This window comes from Heterodontus francisci, chromosome 4, assembly GCF_036365525.1.
Source record: "Heterodontus francisci isolate sHetFra1 chromosome 4, sHetFra1.hap1, whole genome shotgun sequence".
In the NCBI taxonomy this organism is placed as follows: domain Eukaryota; kingdom Metazoa; phylum Chordata; class Chondrichthyes; order Heterodontiformes; family Heterodontidae; genus Heterodontus; species Heterodontus francisci.
Window position 1 is genome coordinate 152,546,019 of NC_090374.1, and position 19,084 is coordinate 152,565,102.

A 19,084-nucleotide genomic window follows, 5' to 3' on the forward strand; every position below is an offset into this window, starting at 1 on the left:
TAAATTGGCCATTATAAATTGCCCCTAGTATAGGTAGGTGGTAGGGAAATACCAGGTGGGGATGTGGTAGGAATATGGAATTAGTGTAGGATTAGTATAAATGGGTGGTTGATGGTCGGCACAGACTCAGTGGGCCGAAGGGCCTGTTTCAGTGCTGTATCTCTAAAAAAATAAATAAATTACTGTTTCATGGATAAGAATTAACAAGGCATGTGACATTTGTTAACCTATAATTAAGGCACTAACTGATTGATTTATATAGATCCATGTTTTGACTGATTACACAAGTCTTAGAACATCACCAGTAGAAAATTAAAGGGAGATGGTTCAGAAATACAGTAGCTACTTTTGCAGCTGTCTATTCCTTTACATGACCCATGGCAACTGACCTCACCCAGTTTGATGATGCAGCTGATAGTGACAGGGCCAGAGGTTCTAAGTGAGATAGAGTTAAATTACCAAGCGTATGCACCCAGCAGGTGTTCAAAGTGAGCAGAATTCAGAGATGGGCTCTAACACTGAAACACTGATTATCCTCTACAGTGTGGCTCCTCCTACAATATGAGATTGACGATGAGATTGAGATTGGAATGGTGGTAACAGAAATGAATGGAAGATTTACTGATTACAGTCATCGTTATGCATATGCATCCTTAAGCAATGCTGTAAAATTACCCAATCTAATGTACCTAGTACATGTTAATGGGGTCATTTCCAAGTTTTACTTGCTAGTAGCATGTATCAAGAATTGCTGGTTGGAAAACAGTGTGCAGTACATGCCCAGCTTCGCAATAAGCAATGGTGGGTGGCAAGGCACCCTGGCAGGAGAGTGAAGTTGGAAAATTATTCTTTTGATGTCTTTACATTTAGTTTAAAAGATTCACTACTGACTCTGAAGTTATGAGGGTCAAAACTATTTTAATAGATATTTTCTACAGTAAATTGAAGACATTGTAACTGTTTTCCTGCTGTCCTTCAAAAGCAAAAACAAAACATTTGATGCATCGTGTGAGTACAATACTGATAAAATCACACGCTGAATTATGACACAATTGTACCCTACCACAGCAGTGATGTTACCAGGTTTGCACTGTTGTTCGTTGACTCACTGATCATATAGATCTTTGACTGATGATGTGTTGAATATCAGTGATTTCGACAGTAGTTGATGGAGAGCACTAAGTTTTGCAGGAACATGCTGTGAACTTAATTTTGGGATCTTCAGCAGGCCGGGAGACAGGGAGCCATTTGTATTCCAAGCTTTGACTGGGAGGGTCCAAATCCCAGCAGTAATGATTTAGCAAATATCCAACAGCTGTCTGAATAAAAAGAGATCAGACATTTCAATCATAGGAAAAGAATTAAGAAAAAAAAATACACAAGGGTAAATTCACCGAGTCACACTTTAAAGTAGCGTGGGATACAAATGGGGTAATTCTCTCCCCAAAATGCTGTGGATTATGGGTCAATTGAACCTCTCAAGACTGAGATCGATAGATTTTTGTTTGGTGAGAGTATCAAGAGATATGGAGCAAAGGCGGGTTAATGAGGTTGAGGTATAGATCAGCCATGATCCAACTAAATTGTGGAACAGGCTCAAGGTGTTGAATTGCCTATTCCTGTTCCTATGGGCATTAATAATGCAGCACTGATATACTCCCTTCTGAGAGTGTGGGATTGATAGCTTTATTCTATAGGGAATTCAGCCACATAGATTCATGTGCATGATTCCTGAACCACACGAATTTTCATTCAATACTGATGTCTGTGTTTCAATTTCTGATCAGTGGTTTTGTTACATAAGCTCAATGCCAAATCATAAAAATAAACGCAAGAAAATTTCGATTCCGGGTACTGCCTGTGTGGAGTTTGCAAGTTCTCCCTGTGTCTGCGTGGGTTTTCTCCGGGTGCTCCGGTTTCCTCCCACAAGCCAAAAGACTTGCAGGTTGATGGGTAAATTGGCCATTATAAATTGTCACTAGTATAGGTAGGTGGTAGGGAAATATAGGGACAGGTGGGGATGTTTGGTAGGAATATGGGATTAGTGTAGGATTAGTATAAATGGGTGGTTGATGTTCGGCACAGACTCGGTGGGCCGAAGGGCCTGTTTCAGTGCTGTATCTCTAATCTAAAAAAAAAAGAATGGGTTGGCACAGGAATGCAGCTTTGGGTGCTGACACATGGGGCTCAGATAGTAGGTTCAAGAAGTTCAAAGTGTCAGAGGCCTGCTCCATACCTGATATGCTCAGTGCACTCCAACGTGGATGGGAACTGCCTAGCACACAAGGCTCATTAAATCATGGATTCTATTTAAATTTGGGGTTATCCCCATAATCCAACTGGGATGCATGTCCCCCTGCATGAGCCTCTCTGTGTAGTAGGACCACTCAGACCTTTTCATGTATTTCTTTGGCTATAATGGCCAATTTGCAAAAGGGGTCTTTAAAACTTATGCTGCTTCAGTGGGGCAGCAAAGAGCCCTTGAATAGCTGCTGGTGTTCGATATTCATCCCCCAATCGCATGGCACTCACAGCAAGTCTGATGCTACATGTCCAGAACGCCACAAATGTATTTAAATAAGCTGATGTTGTGCTGTCATACAAGGTGAGCTCATTTGGATGCAGTCACATACAATACCTCAGCAGCTCTGCCACTGGAACCATAGCGTCAGGTCCACTGTGTTACTGATTGGCCAGACAATGGGTACAGGGGAGGAAGGTTTATGTTCCCAATATTCTGTTTTGCAAAATTAGAATCTTTGTCTCGGCAGGCTCACATGTATAGCTAGTCACCAACTTAAATATTATTAATTTCAGTCTTCCACTGAAAATTCCTATGTAAACATCACCCTCTGGGATTTCCCATTTTAAATATGTCCACGCCCAGTTGTTAGGTTTGTTCAGAACCTTTCTCCTACGGCACCTGTCATGTTTTTAAGTAGGACTTGACATTCCATAACACTACATTACTGTAAGGTGTCCTTGGGTCAGTGGTAACACTATAGCCTGACTCAGATTGTGGGTTCAAGTCCCTCTGCAACGACTTGAGTGCATAATCCAGTTGACACATCGGTACAGTACTAAAGGAGTGCTGGACATTTGGAGGTGCTGTCTTTTTGATGAGTTGTTAAATCATAACCAGACGTAAAGGATTCCAGGGCAATGTTTTGAAGAGGAGCAGGGGAGTTTTCCTGGTGTCCTAGCCAATATTTATCGCTCAACTAATATCACTAAAACAAATGATCTACTTGCTTATCTGATTACTGTTCGAGGAATCTTGTGTGCCAACTGGTTGTTGCGTTTCTCTACATTACAGCACTGACTACACTTCAAAAATACCACTTCAGGTTGTGAAAGGCACTATACAAATGCAATTTCCTTCTTCTTTCACTCTCTACATTCTACCGATTTCTTCCTTCCAAATTGCTTTGAGTCGGCATCAGTTGCAGGCTCCGACCACTGATTGTCACTGTGGAGCAAGTGTCTTTTTTTCTCTTCCCTCCCTTTCCAGCTAATATATTTGGTAAATTTCACTTTGGCCAAATCTCCTTTCTTGGCCTGCCACGTCATAACATAAGAAATAGGAGTAGGTGTAGACCATCCTGCCCCTTGAGTCTGCTCCGCCATTCAACTAGCTTGTGGCTGATTTTCAACCTCAAATCCACTTGCCTGCCCGATCTCCATATCCCTCGATTCCCTTTGCTTCCAAAAATCTATCGATCTCCGCCTTGAATATCCTCAACAACTAAGCATCCACAGCCATGTGGTGTAGAGATTCCAAAGATATCTACTTATCTCAGTCCTGAGACTATGATGCCCTAGATCTAGATGCTCCAGCCAGGAGAAGCAGCCTCTCAGCATCTACCCTGACAAGCCCTCTCAATCTTATATGTTTTAATGAAATCACATTTCATTCTTCTAAACTCTTCATAGGATGACCCTCTAAGGCAGGTATACCCTTCCTTACATACGGTGACCAAAATAATACAGTTCTCCAGGTGTGTTCTCAACAGAGCCCTGTACAATTGCAGTAAGACTTCCTTCCTCCCTGTACTCAAACCCCCTTTGCAAAAAAGGCCAATATTCCATTTGCCTAACTTATTGCTGGCTGTACCTGCATGTTAACTTTGTATTTCATTCAAAAGGACACCCACATCGCTCTAAACACCAACATTTAATAGCTTCTCAGCATTTAAAAAAAAATTCTGTTTTTCTATTCTTCCTACTAAAGTGAATAACCTCACATTTACCCACATTAAACTTCCCTTGCCACTCATTTAACCTGTCTATATTCCTTTGTAGATCTTGTGTCCTTCTCAGCTTACATTCCCACCTAGCTGTGTATCATCAGCAAACTTGGATACATTACACTTGATCCCTTCATCTAAGTCATTAATATTGTGATCCTTGTGGCATCCCACTAGTAACATCCTGAAGTTGACCCGTTTATTCCTACTCTGTTTTCTATCCTTTAACTAATCCTCTATTATCTATACCCCCAATCCCATCACCCCTTATCTTGTGTAACAACCTTTTGTGTGGCACTTTATTGACTGCTTTTTGAAAAACCAAATGCACTACCTTCGCTTGTTCTCCTTTATCTATCTTGCTAGTTACATCCTCAAAAAACTCTAGCAGATTTGTCAAACACAATTCCCTTTTCATTTTGGCTATGCCTAATCATATTATGATATTCTGTTACAACTTTCTTAATAATAGATGCTAGCATTTTCCCCACGACTGATGGGCTGAATTTTAGATCGGCAACGGGCGGGAAGGCAGGGAGCAACCCTGCCTCGGCCCTCTAAGATTGCTCTAATTGAATTGTGAAGACTTCCTTAATAATAGATTCCAGCATTTTCCTGATGACTGGTGTCAGGCTAACTGACCTGTAGGTCCTTGTTTTCTCTCTCCCTCCTTTCTTGAATGGCAGTGCTACTTTTTCTACCTTCCAATCCACTGGGACTGTTCCAGAATCTAGGGAATTTTGGAAGATCACCATCAATGCATCCACTATCTCTGCAGCTACCTCTTTTAGAACTCTGGGACGTTAGCAATCGGGTCCAGAGATTTGCCAGCTTTTAGCCCCGTTGATTTCTTCAGTACCTTTTCTTTACTAATATTAATTACTTTTAAGTTCCTCACTCTCATTAGACCCTCGGTTCCCCACTATTTCTGGTATTTTTTGAGTCTTCTATGGTGAAGACACACAAAATATTTGTTTAACGACTCTGCCATTTCCTTATTCTCCATTATAATTTCTCCTGTCTCAGCCTCTAAGGGACTCATATTTACTTTTGCTACTCTCTTTTTTACATAATTGTAGAAGATCTTACAATTTGTTTTTATATTTCTTGCTAGTTTACACTTAAATTCTATTTTGTCCCTCTTTATCAATTTTTTCATCATCCTCTGCTGGTATCTAAAATTCTCCCAATGCTCATGCTTACCACTCTTCTTGGCAACAATATAAGCCTCCTCTTTTCATCTAATCCTATCCTTAACCTCTTTATTAAGCCACAGGTAGATCACTTTTCCAGAGGAGTTTTTATTTCTCAATGGAATGCATATTCGTTGAGAATCATGAAATTTTCTTTAAATGTTCACCATTTGTCTGGATCTGATTGGGCCTGTTCTTCCTTTCCTGCCGGTCCTTCAGTAGCCTAACATGCTTCCTCCTCCTATCCACTAGTTGGTTGCCTTTTCTCGGCGACCATTAGACCGTCCCATCCTGGCACCCAGAGCTTCTGCTAGGTCTCGCACATGGTCCGAATATCTAGCACAATTTCTGTCTCATTGCCATAGGAATCTTTAATGAAGCATTAGTCAAGGCAACAGCTCTCTGATTGAAGAGAGTGTCCTTAAGGTGTTAATGACCATCTGCTACATGTTGACTGCTCATCACAGAACTGTTACAATGCAGAAGGAGGCCATTCGGCCCATCATGTCTGCACTGGCTCTCCGAATGAGAAATTCATTTAGTGCCATTCCCCTGTCTTCTCCCATACCACTGCACATTCTTCCTGTTCATTTAACTGTCTAATTCCCTTTCGAATGCTTCAATTGAACCTGCCTCCACCACACTCTCAGGCAATGCATTCCTGATCTTAACCACTCACTGCATGAAAAAGCTTTTCCTCATGTCGTTTTTGCTTTTTTTTAAAACCAATTATTTTAAAATCTGTGCCCTCTCATTCTCGATGCTTTCATGAGTGGGAACAGTTTCTCCCTATCTATTTTGTCCAGAACCCATATGACTTTGAATACCTCTATCAAATCTCCTCTCAGCCTTCTCTTCTCCAAGGGAAACAGTTCCAACTTCTCCAATCTATCTCCATAACTGAAATTCCTCATCCCTGGAACTATTCTCGTGAATCTTTTCTGCACTCTCTCCAAAACCTTCACATCTTTCCTAAAGTGCGGCGTCCAGAGCTGGACACAATACTCCAGCTGAGGCCAAACTGGTGTCTTATACAAGTTCAACATAACCTCCTTGCTCTTGTACTCTATGCCCCTATTAATAAAGCCCAGGATACTGTATGCTTTATTAACCACTATCACAACCTATTCTGCCACCTTCAATGACTTATGCACATATCCCTCCAGGTCCCTCCGCTGTTGCACCCCCTTTAGAATTGTACCCTTTATTTTATATTGTCTCTTCATGTTCTTACCAAAATGAATCACTTCACATTTCTCTGCACTGAACTTCATCTGCCACCTGTCCACCAACTAGTCTATGTCCTTTTTAAGTTTTACACTATCCTCACAGTTCACAATACTTCCAAGTTTTGTATCATCCACAAACTTTGAAATTGTGCCCTGTACACCAAGGTCTAGGTCATTAATAAATATCAGGAAAAGCAAGGGTCCCAACACTGATCCCTGGGGAAACTCGACTACAAACCTTCCTCCAGCCTGAAAAACATCCATGAAGCACTACTCTTTGTTTTCTGTCACTCTGCCACTTCTGTGTCCATATTACTACTGTCCATGAGGTATAACACACTAATTCCACTGTAAGCCACAGAACTGTATTTCTCTAGGGTCCCATTTTATCGGCCCATGGATCTGGAATATTTTAATTGCCATGAAACATCGAGAGCCTTATTGCCATATGATTAGACAGACCATCCTTCAGACCCAAAACCTCCATCCCATTGTAACCACAGATGTTAAGATTCTGCTTGCTTTACAATCGTCAAAGGATTCATGTTCCTGTTAAGGGACTCATGTTCACATCAAAGAAATGAAGGCTGGGATTTTGTGAGGCGCCCTGTGGCGAGGTGAGAGGCGACGGGTGGGCAGGGGCATATAGTTTCACAACGGGTGGCAGGACCATTACCCAGCGATCTTCCCAAGAGTGGGACAGGCAGACGGTGGCCTTCCCGCCCAGAGGCCAATTAAGGCCCTTAAATGATCTATCAACAGCCAATTAAGGGCTTCAACCTGCCGCCGCTGGGATCTTACAGCAGCGGGGGGGCCTCAGCCATGCGGGGAGGATGCCTTGTAAAACGAGATGCCCTCCCTGCAGGCTTGGGGGGAGTCCCTCCTTCATGGGTAATTTGTGACCCACGGAAGACCCCCACCAGTAACAACTTTACCCTCAGGACTCCCTCTCCCTGGACTGCATGACCACCACCCCCACACTTCCTCACTGGGGTCTTCTGGACTGGCCTCAGCGACCCCACCTCACCTACCTCTGTTCTGGGGTTCCACCGCTGGGCCTGGGTCCGAGGCATCTGCAGTACTAGCAATGGCCACCACTCCCAGTGGAACTGCTGAGTTGCCAGCCGCTCTTGGAGGTGGGATCCCCATCCCTTTCAAGTCTTTAAAGGGACAGGGAATCCCACCTCCAAGGACTTTGATTCAAAAAGAGCAGAGGATCACTCCGGGGAGGGGTGGAGTGGGACATGAAAAGGCAGAGGTGGGGGTCTCCCCGCCTTTGTATGTGTAAAGCACAAGTGCTGAGAAATTCTGCGAAAGTTCTCTCCATCTGCTGCCATAACTTCGGTGGAAAACTGACTAAACTCCCCCAGAGAACTGGTTGGTTTTAGTCATTTACACCAATCTCCCACAGAAGTTGCGGCAGAAGATTGGGAAATGTCCTGAAAACCACAAACTAACTTCTTACTGTGCACCGTTATTTGAACTTTCACCAGCAGCTTATTGTTTAGTAAACCTGGGTGGTCAGGAGATATGGGCTTGATTATGATCTGTTCCTGTACTAGCACAAAAGCCATAAAATGATGCAAGAGGCACTATATCATCATTTCTGTATCATTCCAATATTTTAATGAAGCTCCTGTAACAGCAAAATTTCTTGAAACATTGAAGATGGAATTGTGGATGGGGTGTGGAGGAAATGGAATCATCACATACAATAAGAACTTGTGTTAAAAGATTTTGGAATAGTATTTTTAGAATAATTGTAGAAGCTCTTACAATTTACAAAAATGAGGCACAAATAGTGCCTCAGGAATAGCTTAACTATATTGCAAGTCAAGTAATTTACTACTAGTTACTTGCTGCCTGTGACTTCTACTTCTGTGTAATTATCTCAATTGTAAATAAATTCAACTCTTAGTTTTAGCCTCAACCAAATTTTCTGACAACAGGATATTTCCTGTCTTTTGGGAGCAAAGGGGAGAGTGTAATGCAAGGTCTGCACAGACTACGGTGTATGAGTGGCTATTACTCCTGTAGCACCCTATCTCATTCACGTCATGCAAAATGTTGCAGATTTCAGTTCACAAAAGATGCGAGTTACATTATAGAAATATCCTTTTGCTATGTTGAGAGAGAACTCATTGTAACAGTGCACTGCTGCAGACTGGGACTAGAAGGGAAAAAGAAAAATAACAATCAAAGAGAAAACAGAAAGCTGATAGTGAGTTAAAAATGTCCTGGCCAATATTTATCCTTTAATTGAGATCACTAAAACAGATGATCTGGTAATTTATTTCATTGCTGTTTGTGGGATCTTGCTGGGTGCAAACTGACTGCTGTGTTTATTACATTATAACAGTGACTAACATTCAGCATAGGAAGTAGTAATCAAGGAAAGAGTTAACTAGTAAAATGCTAGAAAATGTGGTCATCACAGGACAGAAACGTAGGTAGAGCTCTATTTTTGAGCATGTGGCACTAGCCTAGAGTCACAGCTTCTGTTGAATTTGAAGCTGAAGCACAATGAAATTAATATTCATAAACTCATGTAGATTAATTCTGGTATGTTTGTGCAGTTGGCATTTTGCCTTTTAAATTAATTCAGTTGTAGTTTGGAAACATTAGCATAAATGATGTCCTATCTATAATGGTGTTTTTGTTTACATATATGCCAATGGACCTAATGTGGCACTGCTTAAAGAGTACAAACACTGGGCTAGATTACAGTCTTAATTTTCCTTTCATTAACTTAAATGGTACAAAAATAAGGTACATTCTACTAATAGTGTGCAATCCTCTCCAACCAGTTTTAGTTTCTATGTCCCCATCCATCTTGTAAACGTTAAAACCCCCTCCAATGACAGCACTGGGCTAGTGAAGTCAAACATTCTGTGCATATCATGAATACAACTTGATTTTCTTTTGAATAATTGATTTTAATAAAAATTTTCAGAACTTTATCATCCAAAAGGAAGATTTGTATATCTATATTGCCTTTCACAACTTTAGGAGGTACCAAACGATTTGCAGCCAATTAAGTACTTCTGAAGTATAGTCACAGTTGTAATGGCAAAAGCTCGGCAGCCAATTTGTGCACAGCAAGACACTACAAACAACAATGAGAAAATTACTGTACAGTCTGTTTTAGCCATGTTGGTTGAGGGATAAATAATGGCCAGGACAAAGGGGAGAATTCTCCTGCTCTTCTTTAGATGGCGCCATGAGATCTTTTACATCCACCTGAGAGGGCACACACCTTGTCTGAAAAACACCATCTTTGACAGTGTGGTGCTCCCTTAGTATTGAAAGGTCAGCCTCAATTATGTACTCAGGTCTCTGAAGCGGGGCTTGAAGTCATGTCCTTTTGTTTTGAAGGCAATAGGATTACCCACTGAGCCACAGATACCACGTCAGGAAGCCATCACAAAATTGCTGGCCCGCCCGCCTCTGATCCCACCTCACCACCGTGCATTGAAAATTTAGCCCTTTCTGTCTTCCCAGTAGAGGACAAATTACATCTCAGAAAAACAGGGTAACCAAGGGGCTAATGAAAGTGAGGAACTTAAATTAATACCAACACAGAAAAAGTATTGGAGAAATTTAAGGGATTAAAAGCCGACAAATCCTGAGGACCCGATGGTCGACATGCCAGGGTTCTAATAGAGGCAGATGCAGAGATAGTGGATGCACTGGTTATGACTTTCCAAAATTTCCCAGATTCTAGAATGGTCCCAATAGATCAGAAGCGAATTTAACACCTCTATTCAAGAAAGGAGGGAGAGAGAAAACTGGGACCTACAGGCCAGTTAGCCTGATATCAGTCATCAGGAAAATGCTGGAATCTATTATTAAGGAAGTCTTCACAATTCAATTAGAAAATCATTGTATGATCTACAGAGTCACCATGATTTTACAAAAGGGAAATCGTATTTGACAAATTTATTAAGAGTTTTTTGAGGATGCAACTCATAGGATAGATAAAGGAGGAACAATAGATCTGGTATACTTGGATTTCCAAAAAGCGTTTGATAAGATGTCACACAAAAGGTTAAAATGCAAGATAAAGGCTCAGAGTTGGGGGTAATATATTAGCAATGGCTGAAGGATTAGTTAACAGACAGGAAGCAAAGAGTAGAGATAAACAGGCATTTCAATTTGGTAGGCTGTAACTAGTAGAGTGCTGCAGGATCAGTGCTGGGGCCTCAGCTGTTTACAGTATATATTAATTGCTTAGATGAACAGACAGAGTAATGTATCTAAGTTTGCTGATGATTCAAAGCTAGGTGGGAATGTAAACTGCGAGAACACAAAGAGGCTGCAAAGAGATATAGACAGGTTAAGTGAGTGGGTGACAAAGTGGCATTTGGAGTATAATATGTGAGGTTATTCATTTTGGTCGTAACAATAGAAAAACAGAATAATTTTTAAAAGGTATGAACCTCCTACATCTTGCTGTTGAGAGAGACTTGGGCATGCTCATACAAGGTACACAAAGTTAGCATGCAGGTACAGCAAACAATTAGGAAGACAAATGGCATGCTGGCCTTTATTGCAAGGGGATTGGAGTACAAGAATAAGGAAGTCTTCCTACAATCATCTAGGGCTTTGGTGAGACCACACCTGGAGTACTGTGCAGAGTTTTGGTCTCCATATCTAAGGAAGGATATATTTGCCTCAGAGGCGGTACAGCAGAGATTCATTAGATTGGTTCCTGGGATGAGAGGGCTTTCCTATGATGAGAGGCTGAGTAAATTGAGCCTATCCTCTCTAGAGTTTATAAGAATGAGAAGTGATCTAATTGAAACATACAAGATTCTGAAGGGACCTAACAGGGTAGACACAGAGGTTGTTTCCCCTGGCTGGGGAATCTAGAACATGGGGACATTGTCTCAGTTTAAAGAGACAATCATTTAGGACTGAGATGAGGAGAAATTTCTTCACTCAGAGGACTGTGCCCCAAAGGGTTGTAGTTGTTCCATCATTGAATATATTTAAAGCTGAGATAGACAGATTGTTGGTCTTTCAGGGAATCCAGGGATATGAGGAGTGGATGAGAATGTGGAGTTGAGGCTGAAAATCAGCCATAATCATACTGAATGGTGGAGCAGGCTCGAGGGGTCATATGGTCTACTCCTCCTCTTATTTCTTATGTGCTTATTTACATTCCCTTACCCCTCATGTTATCTAACTGCCCCTTGAAGGACAGAATAAGGTTTACACCTCCACTGCCTCCTCTCAAAGAATCAATTTAAGTTTGATCAGTATTCGGAGGATGCTATTTCTGACATTTGTCTTCAGTTTCCCTTTCAACAGTTTCTATATATCCACCTTGTGGGTACGTTATGTGAATATTGTGAATAAACGTTATGGTTGAAGTACCCTTGCTGACGCCATTTAATATCAGTTGCCTCCTTTCAAGGCTAAAGAGCTGTGGCTTCCCATCCTTTTATGTAACAGTCCGTTGACACCAGGGATCAGACTCTTGGCTCTTCTCTGCACCACCTCCAGCAACATTTTGCTAACCAAAAGTGAACACGGCACTTGAGGTGCAGGCTAAATCAGAGCATTATACAGTTTTAAAATGCTGTTGTCTGACTTACAGTCAACTGATCTAGCAATATAAGTTACTGTTCCATTCACTTTACTTGTTACTCCAGAATAGGTTGACAGTTCTACTCACCACTCCGGATTCCTTCCCAGTTCACCTTTTAACTACTTCTGCACCATTCACAGTTCAGTTATGGAGCTGGATTTCGTACCCATGGTGGGGTTCCCGGCATTGGGCTGAAATGATGGGGGGGGGGGATTCCTTAGCCCCACCCCCCAAGAGCGATTCTACAGCACCAGGCCAATTAACAGTGCTGGTAGCTCAGCAGTATCGGAAGCGCCACCCGGATCAGCAGCCACTGCCAGTACTGCAGAGGCTTTAGACCCAGGCCCAGTGCTGGAGCCCAGACCCAAGGTAGGTGAGGTGGGGTTGCCAGGGCATGTCCAGAAGGCCCCGGAAAGGGGGTGCGTTGCGGTTGGGGGGTTTAGTGCGGGGGAGGGGGGGGGGGGGGGCTCCAGGATGGTGCAGGTTTTCCCAGCAGTGACCCTCCATGGGTCACAGTTTGCCCAGATGAGGGCACCACCCCCTCCAGCCTGCAACATCCCCAAGCCCACAGGGTTAAATCCCAGCAGCAGTGGGGAGAGACCCTTAGCCCTTAAGTGGTTGTTAATAGGCCATTTGAGGGCCTCAACTGGCCTCTGGGCAGTCTGCCGATCCTGGCCCAGACAAAAATGTGTTGTGACAGGGAGGCAACGGGCTCTCTGCCTCTCCCTGTTGCAATTCTATGGGCCGTCCCGCCTCTGAACCTGTCTCAGGGGGACCCATAAAATTCTGCCTATGATGTCTATTTTTCCTTCTAACATACAGCACCTTGCACTACTCTTCAATGAATTTCATGTCACCCAATTGCCCATTGACAGCTTTTTATCAAACTCTTTTTGTAGGTCTATAGAACCATAGAAAAATTAAGGCACAGAAAGAGGCCATTCAACCCATTGTATCTGCACCGGCCAAAAAATCCAGCCGCCCAATCTAATCCCACCTTCCAGCACCTGGTCTGTAGCCTTGCAGGTTACAGTACATCAGCTGCATGTCCAGGTACCTTTTAAAAGAGCTGAGGGTTTCTGCCTCCACTGTTCCTGGCAGTGAATTCCAGACACCCATCACCCTCTGGGTGAAAAAGGTTTTCCTGATGTCCCCTCTAATCCTTCTACCAATCACCTTAAATCTATGCCCCCTGGTAATTGACCGCTCCGCTCGGGGAAACAGATTCTTCCTGTCTACTCTATCTAGTCTCTGGCTACTTTCTCCATTTCAATTTCTCCCTTCCACTCTACCCTCCACCCACTAAACTTCAGTATCATCTATGAATTTATCAGTTAGCATTGGATTTCTGAATCCATTTTGTTAACGTAGATTAGGAACATGATGGCTCCAGCACTGATCCCGAGGACAATCCATTCAGTGCTTTCCCCATCACACCAACATCACTCCACTAGAAAGTACCATCTGCTTCATTTTCTTTTGCTCATGCCTTATGATTAACAAGAAACCAAATGTATTCTTTAAATACATATTTTAGTTAATTAATTAATATTTTAATTTAAAAAGCAGAACCTCAGAAATAATCATCTCTGGATTGTTACCTGAGCCACTCACCAATTGATATAGAGATAAACAGATTAGCAGGTTAAATGTATGACTGAAGGAGTGGTGTCGACAATAGTTTCATGGCACCATTATGGAGAATAACTTGCAATTCCAGATTTTTTATTAACTAACTGAATTTAAATTCCACCAGCTGCCATGAGATTTGAACCCATGTTCCCAGGGCATTAGCCTGGGGCTCTGGATTACTAGTCCAGTGACATTACCACTATGTCACCATCTCCCCAGAGTGCAGATATCTCAGAGGATTGTGGAGCTGGAGAAGATTACACAGATTGGGAGAGGGCGAAGACATGGAGGGACTTGAAAACAAAGAGTTTTAAAATGGAAGTGTTGCTTGACCGGGAGCCAGTGTAGGTCAGCAGGCACAGGGGTGATGGGTGAATGGAACTTGGCGCAAGTAAGGACATGGGCAGCAGAGTTTTGGATGACCTCAAGTTTACAGATGTTAGAATGTGGGAGGGCAACCATGAGGGCCAGGAACCGTCAAGTCTAGAGGTTTTAAAGGCAATAATGAGGGTTTCTGCAGAGGCAGGGGTAGAGTCGGGCAAAGTTACAGAGCTAGAAGTAGGTGGTCTTAGTGATGGTGCAGATATGTGGTCGGAAGCTCATCTCAACTACCTAACTAACCTGTTCTTAAATGTTGGGTCTCTGCTTGAGTCACTAACTCTGGTCATGCATTCTACAAAAACACAATTGTCAGTGAAATCCTCCAGCTACTTTTAATCTTGTATCATTCTAGACCCTTCAATCCCTGGAATCATTGCAGTAAATTTTGGCCTTCACCACCAGGTCAGATCTGGTGGAGCGGATTGCCCATCCATTGTAGAACCCACCTGATTTTCATTTCCATTGAAAATATATTTCATTCTGTATCTATGGGCAGAATCTTACCAACCGTGGGGTGGCAAGGTAGGAGTTAGGGGGAACCGTTAAAATGCCCCCGACGCAGTCCCGCCACCAGGGAAGTTGCCCAGTGGCGGGGACAGCCGTGGTCAACTTAGATAATCATAGGCCCAATTAAGGGCCATTTTCACGGGCCGCATTTTACCGGCGCTGGAGCTGCCCCCCCACTGCATGGGGAGGCCATCAGCTGCAAGGAGGCACCCCTCCTGGGGGGTTATCAACAGAGCCGGAGGCTCCTTGGCCCAAAAAGGGGGCTGCCAGCAGCAAAGCCACCCCCATGCTGCCGCTGGAGGGGTTTCCCATCTAATTGCCAGGGCTTGCCTTCTTGGTCCCCGCAAATAAAAATTCTCTGCTACCCCTGCGAAGGAGTCGCGCCCTCGCGTTTCCCTTGTTGCCTCAGCGGCGACCACCTCTCTTGGTGGTGCTGCCGAAGCTGCAGAGTCAGTCACTGACTGGGCTGGAAGCATGGAAGGGCCACCCGCCTTCCTTAATTGGCTGCCTCTTCCACCTGCCGGTTTTGACTGCCTCCTCTTGGCAATATGCGGGGGGAAGTCCCACCTCCCACCCGAGTGTGCTGGCCACCGGAAAAGCCCCCTGCGTCAGGACTTGCTCCCTTCTGGGTAGATCCCGCTCTATATATCCTATCCCATCCCTTCATATTTTTATATATGTTCAGCAAATCATCCTGCAATCTATGTTGAGCAATGCATCCATTTTGAAATTCCCATTCTTGTTTTCAAATCCCTCCATGGCCCACCCTCTCCTTATCTCTAACTTTCTCCAGCCCTCTAACCCTTCAAGATATCTACACTCCTCTAATTCTGGACTAATTTTAAGCACTCACCATTGGTGGCCATGCCTTCAATTGCCGAGACCCTAAGCTCTGAAAGTTCCTCCTTAAACCCCTCTGCCTCTCTAGCTCTCTTTCATCCTTTAAGATGCTTCTTAAAACCTACCTCTTTGACCAAGCTTTTGGTCATCTGCCCTAATATCCCCTTATGTGACTCAGTGTCAAATTGTATTTGACAACGCTCCAGTGAAGCACCTTGGGACATTTTCCTACAATGAAGGTGCTATATAAATGCAAGTTGTTGTTGTTATACTAACAAAATCAGCCCCAGCTTTTCAAGATTGGGTGCATCTCCAGAATTATCACCTCTGCTCTGTCAGGTCTCACCTTCACCCTGCCCCCACCCCCACTTTCAACAGAAGATATAATTTTCATTACACTGAAACCATTGCATTTACTCTATGGTAAGTTGCAGAGTTTAATAGCCTAATTTGAGGTTTAATTAACTGGCAATAGACCAGTTGGGCTGAATGGCCTGTTTCTGTGCTGTAGTTTCTAATGCACTACTGGATAAAGGCTTCATCCACAAGTCCTTATCTAAAGAAATAAATTCCAAACAGGTGACGTTTGTAGATTTCAAAAATAAGAGTCCCAGCCTGCTTAATCTTGCCTGATAGTTGCATCCTCTCTATTCTGCCAACATCCTTGTAAATCATTCTCCAGGGCTTCAACATCCTTTTTGTAGGATGGCGACCAGAACGGTACACAGTACTCCAAGTGTGGTCTAACTAAAGGCTCTAAAAATGCAACATTATTGCTGTGCTTTTGCACTCTATTCCTCTAGAAAAGAATGCCAGTATTTTGCCTGCACTCATTATGGCCTTATCAACTTGTGTTGATAGTCTTCGAGATTTCTAATTCTAATTCTAATTATGGATGAAAAGGGAATAATTCTAATTCTAATTATGGATGAAAAGGGAATAGTGTAGGTCAGATGGTTTCACAGGTCGGCGCAACATCGAGGGCCGAAGGGCCTGTACTGCGCTGTAATATTATAATTCTATAATAATTTACGTAATGGTATTCCCAGATCTCTTTGCTCCTTTATCCTATATAGTTTCTTAGCTTCCAAGGAATTTGGCTTCCTTATTCCTTTCACCAAAATGAACCACTTTTATTAACCAATTGAGTACAAATGTACCATAGGAAAGTTGGCAAAAGACCTCAGGCCCATTAATGTCACTCTATCCTTTAGACACAGCAACCTCAGGCACTACCTCCTCAATCACCAGTCTTTGGGGAGAGACAAGACACACTGGCCAATTTGAAGAAGAATTTTGGTAAATCCCTCCTTAACTCCTTGGGGCAATCAAGCAAGCTCCAACAGACCATGGTTACATATGATGCAACACTAGAGTATCCAGCACTCTTACACTTTTTAAAGGAAGTAACATCCAAAGATGGCTGTGAAAGACCCCGATACTTAATTTGTTGCAGTTTAAATATATATGGTCAACTGTGACTGGGAACTGCACTTATACCAACTTTATATAGCATTTTGCATTTCTTGAGACCTCTATAGTATATTAATCCTCAAACACTGGTATAAAGGAGCACTGGCTATATCTTTGTTTTCTACATTGGTCTTTACTATATTTTGGAATCAGTGTATCCTTTTATATAGTTTGTATCTTGCTGAAGGCAGCTTTACATCTTCAGGATTACTGTGTACTAGTTCATACTGTTAAAGTAAGATCAGAAATAGGAGCAGGAACAGATCATTTGGCCCTTCGAGCTTGCTCTCCCATTCAACAAGATCATGGTTGATCCTCTACCTCAGTTACACTTTCCGCACTATCCCTGTATCCCTTAATTCCCATAGTACCCAAAAGTCTATCAACCTCTGTCTTGAAGATACTCAATGACTGAGCATCCACGTGTCTCTGGGGCAGAGAATTCAAAAGACTCACAACCCTTTGAGTGAAGAAATTTCTCCTCATCTCAGTCCTAAATGGCTGACCCCTTATTCTGAGACTGTGACCCCTGTGTTCTAAATTCCCCAGTCAAAGGAAACATTTTCTCAGCATCTACCCCATGAGGCACCTTAAGAATTTTATATGTTTCAATTAGGTCACCTCTCATTTTTCTAAATGCCAGGTAATATGGGCCTAGTCTACTCAGTCTCTCCTCATAGCACAGTCCTCTCATCCCAGGTACCTGTCTAATGAACCTTCGTTGTATTCCTACTAGGGAAAGTATGTCCTTCCTTAGATACAGAGACCAAAATTGCACACAGTACTCCAGGTGTGGCCTCACTGATGCCAAGTATAATTGTAGTTAAGACTTCTTTACTCTTACACTCCAATCCCTTTGTAACAAAATCTAACATACCACTTGCCTTCCTAATTGCTTGCTGTACCTGCAGGTTAACTTTCTGTGATTCATGTACAAGGATACCCTCTGAATGCAAACATTTCTCTGTCTCTCACCATTCAAAAAATATTCTGCTTTTTTATTTTTCCTACCAAAGTGGATAACTTCACAATTTGCCACATTGCATTCCATCTGCCATGTTCTTGCCCACTCACTCAACCTGTTCTAGAATCTAAGGAATTCTGGAAAATAAAAACCAATGCATCCACTATTACTGTAGCTACCTCTTTTAAAACCCTAGGATGCAGGTCATCAAGTCCAGAGGATTTGTCACCATTTAGTTGCATTAATATCTCCAGTACTATTTCTTTAATAATACTGATTTCTTTAAGTTTCTCATATTTGCTAGACCCTTGGTTTCCAATTATTTCTGGAATATATTGTGTGTCTTCTGCTGTAAAGACAGATACAAATTATTTGTTTCATGTCTCTGCCATTTCCTTATTCCACATTATAATTTCATCCGTCTCTGCCTCTAATGGGCCACGGTTACCTCCACTAATCTCTTCCTTTTTACTTACCTATGGAAACGTTTACAATCTATTTTTATGCCTCTGCTCATCTATTCTCATAGTCTCTTTTTTCTTTCCTTAACAATTTCTTGGTCCTCCTTTGCTGAATTCTAAAATCCTCCCAATCCTCACGTTTACTACTTTTGGTAATATTATAAGCCTCTTCCTTTGATCTAATACTATCTTTAATTCCTCTTGTTAGCCATGGTTGGACCACTTTTTCTGTGGGGTTTTTGTACCTTAAAAGGAATGTATGTTTGTTGCAAATTATGTATTAATTCTTTAAAAGTTAGCCATTGCTTGTCTAGCATGGCATCTATTAACATAATATACAGAGTGACTCCTGACAACGCAGAGCATGCGCAGAGCGATCGCAGACGTCATCAGTGCACGTGAACATTTGCCAGCACGAATGCGCGTGCTGACATCACCACGCAATGACGTCCTCACCCCTCAATAGCCGCGATTGCCGCCTCCATTCCCCAGAACAGTACCCCGCTCCCTCCAGTCATCCCCGCTTTAATCACCGCTTCCCCCCGCCCCCCACCTCGGCCGCTT

General features: G+C 42.7%; 1 protein-coding gene across 5 annotated transcripts in view; it reads right to left on the reverse strand.

Annotated features, from left to right (window-relative positions):
• Window positions 1–908: 908 nt before the first annotated feature.
• LOC137369315 (uncharacterized) overlaps window positions 909–19,084 on the reverse strand; it is a 265,372-nt gene continuing 247,196 nt past the window's right edge. For 4 of the 5 annotated variants that reach the window (XM_068030360.1, XM_068030358.1, XM_068030361.1 and 1 more), the window contains one exon: window positions 909–1,319. In XM_068030360.1, the coding sequence (XP_067886461.1) occupies window positions 1,179–1,319 (141 nt within the window). In that variant the 3' untranslated portion in view covers window positions 909–1,178. The remainder of the gene's footprint in view (window positions 1,320–19,084) is intronic. The other variant, XM_068030363.1, reaches the window with a different exon arrangement.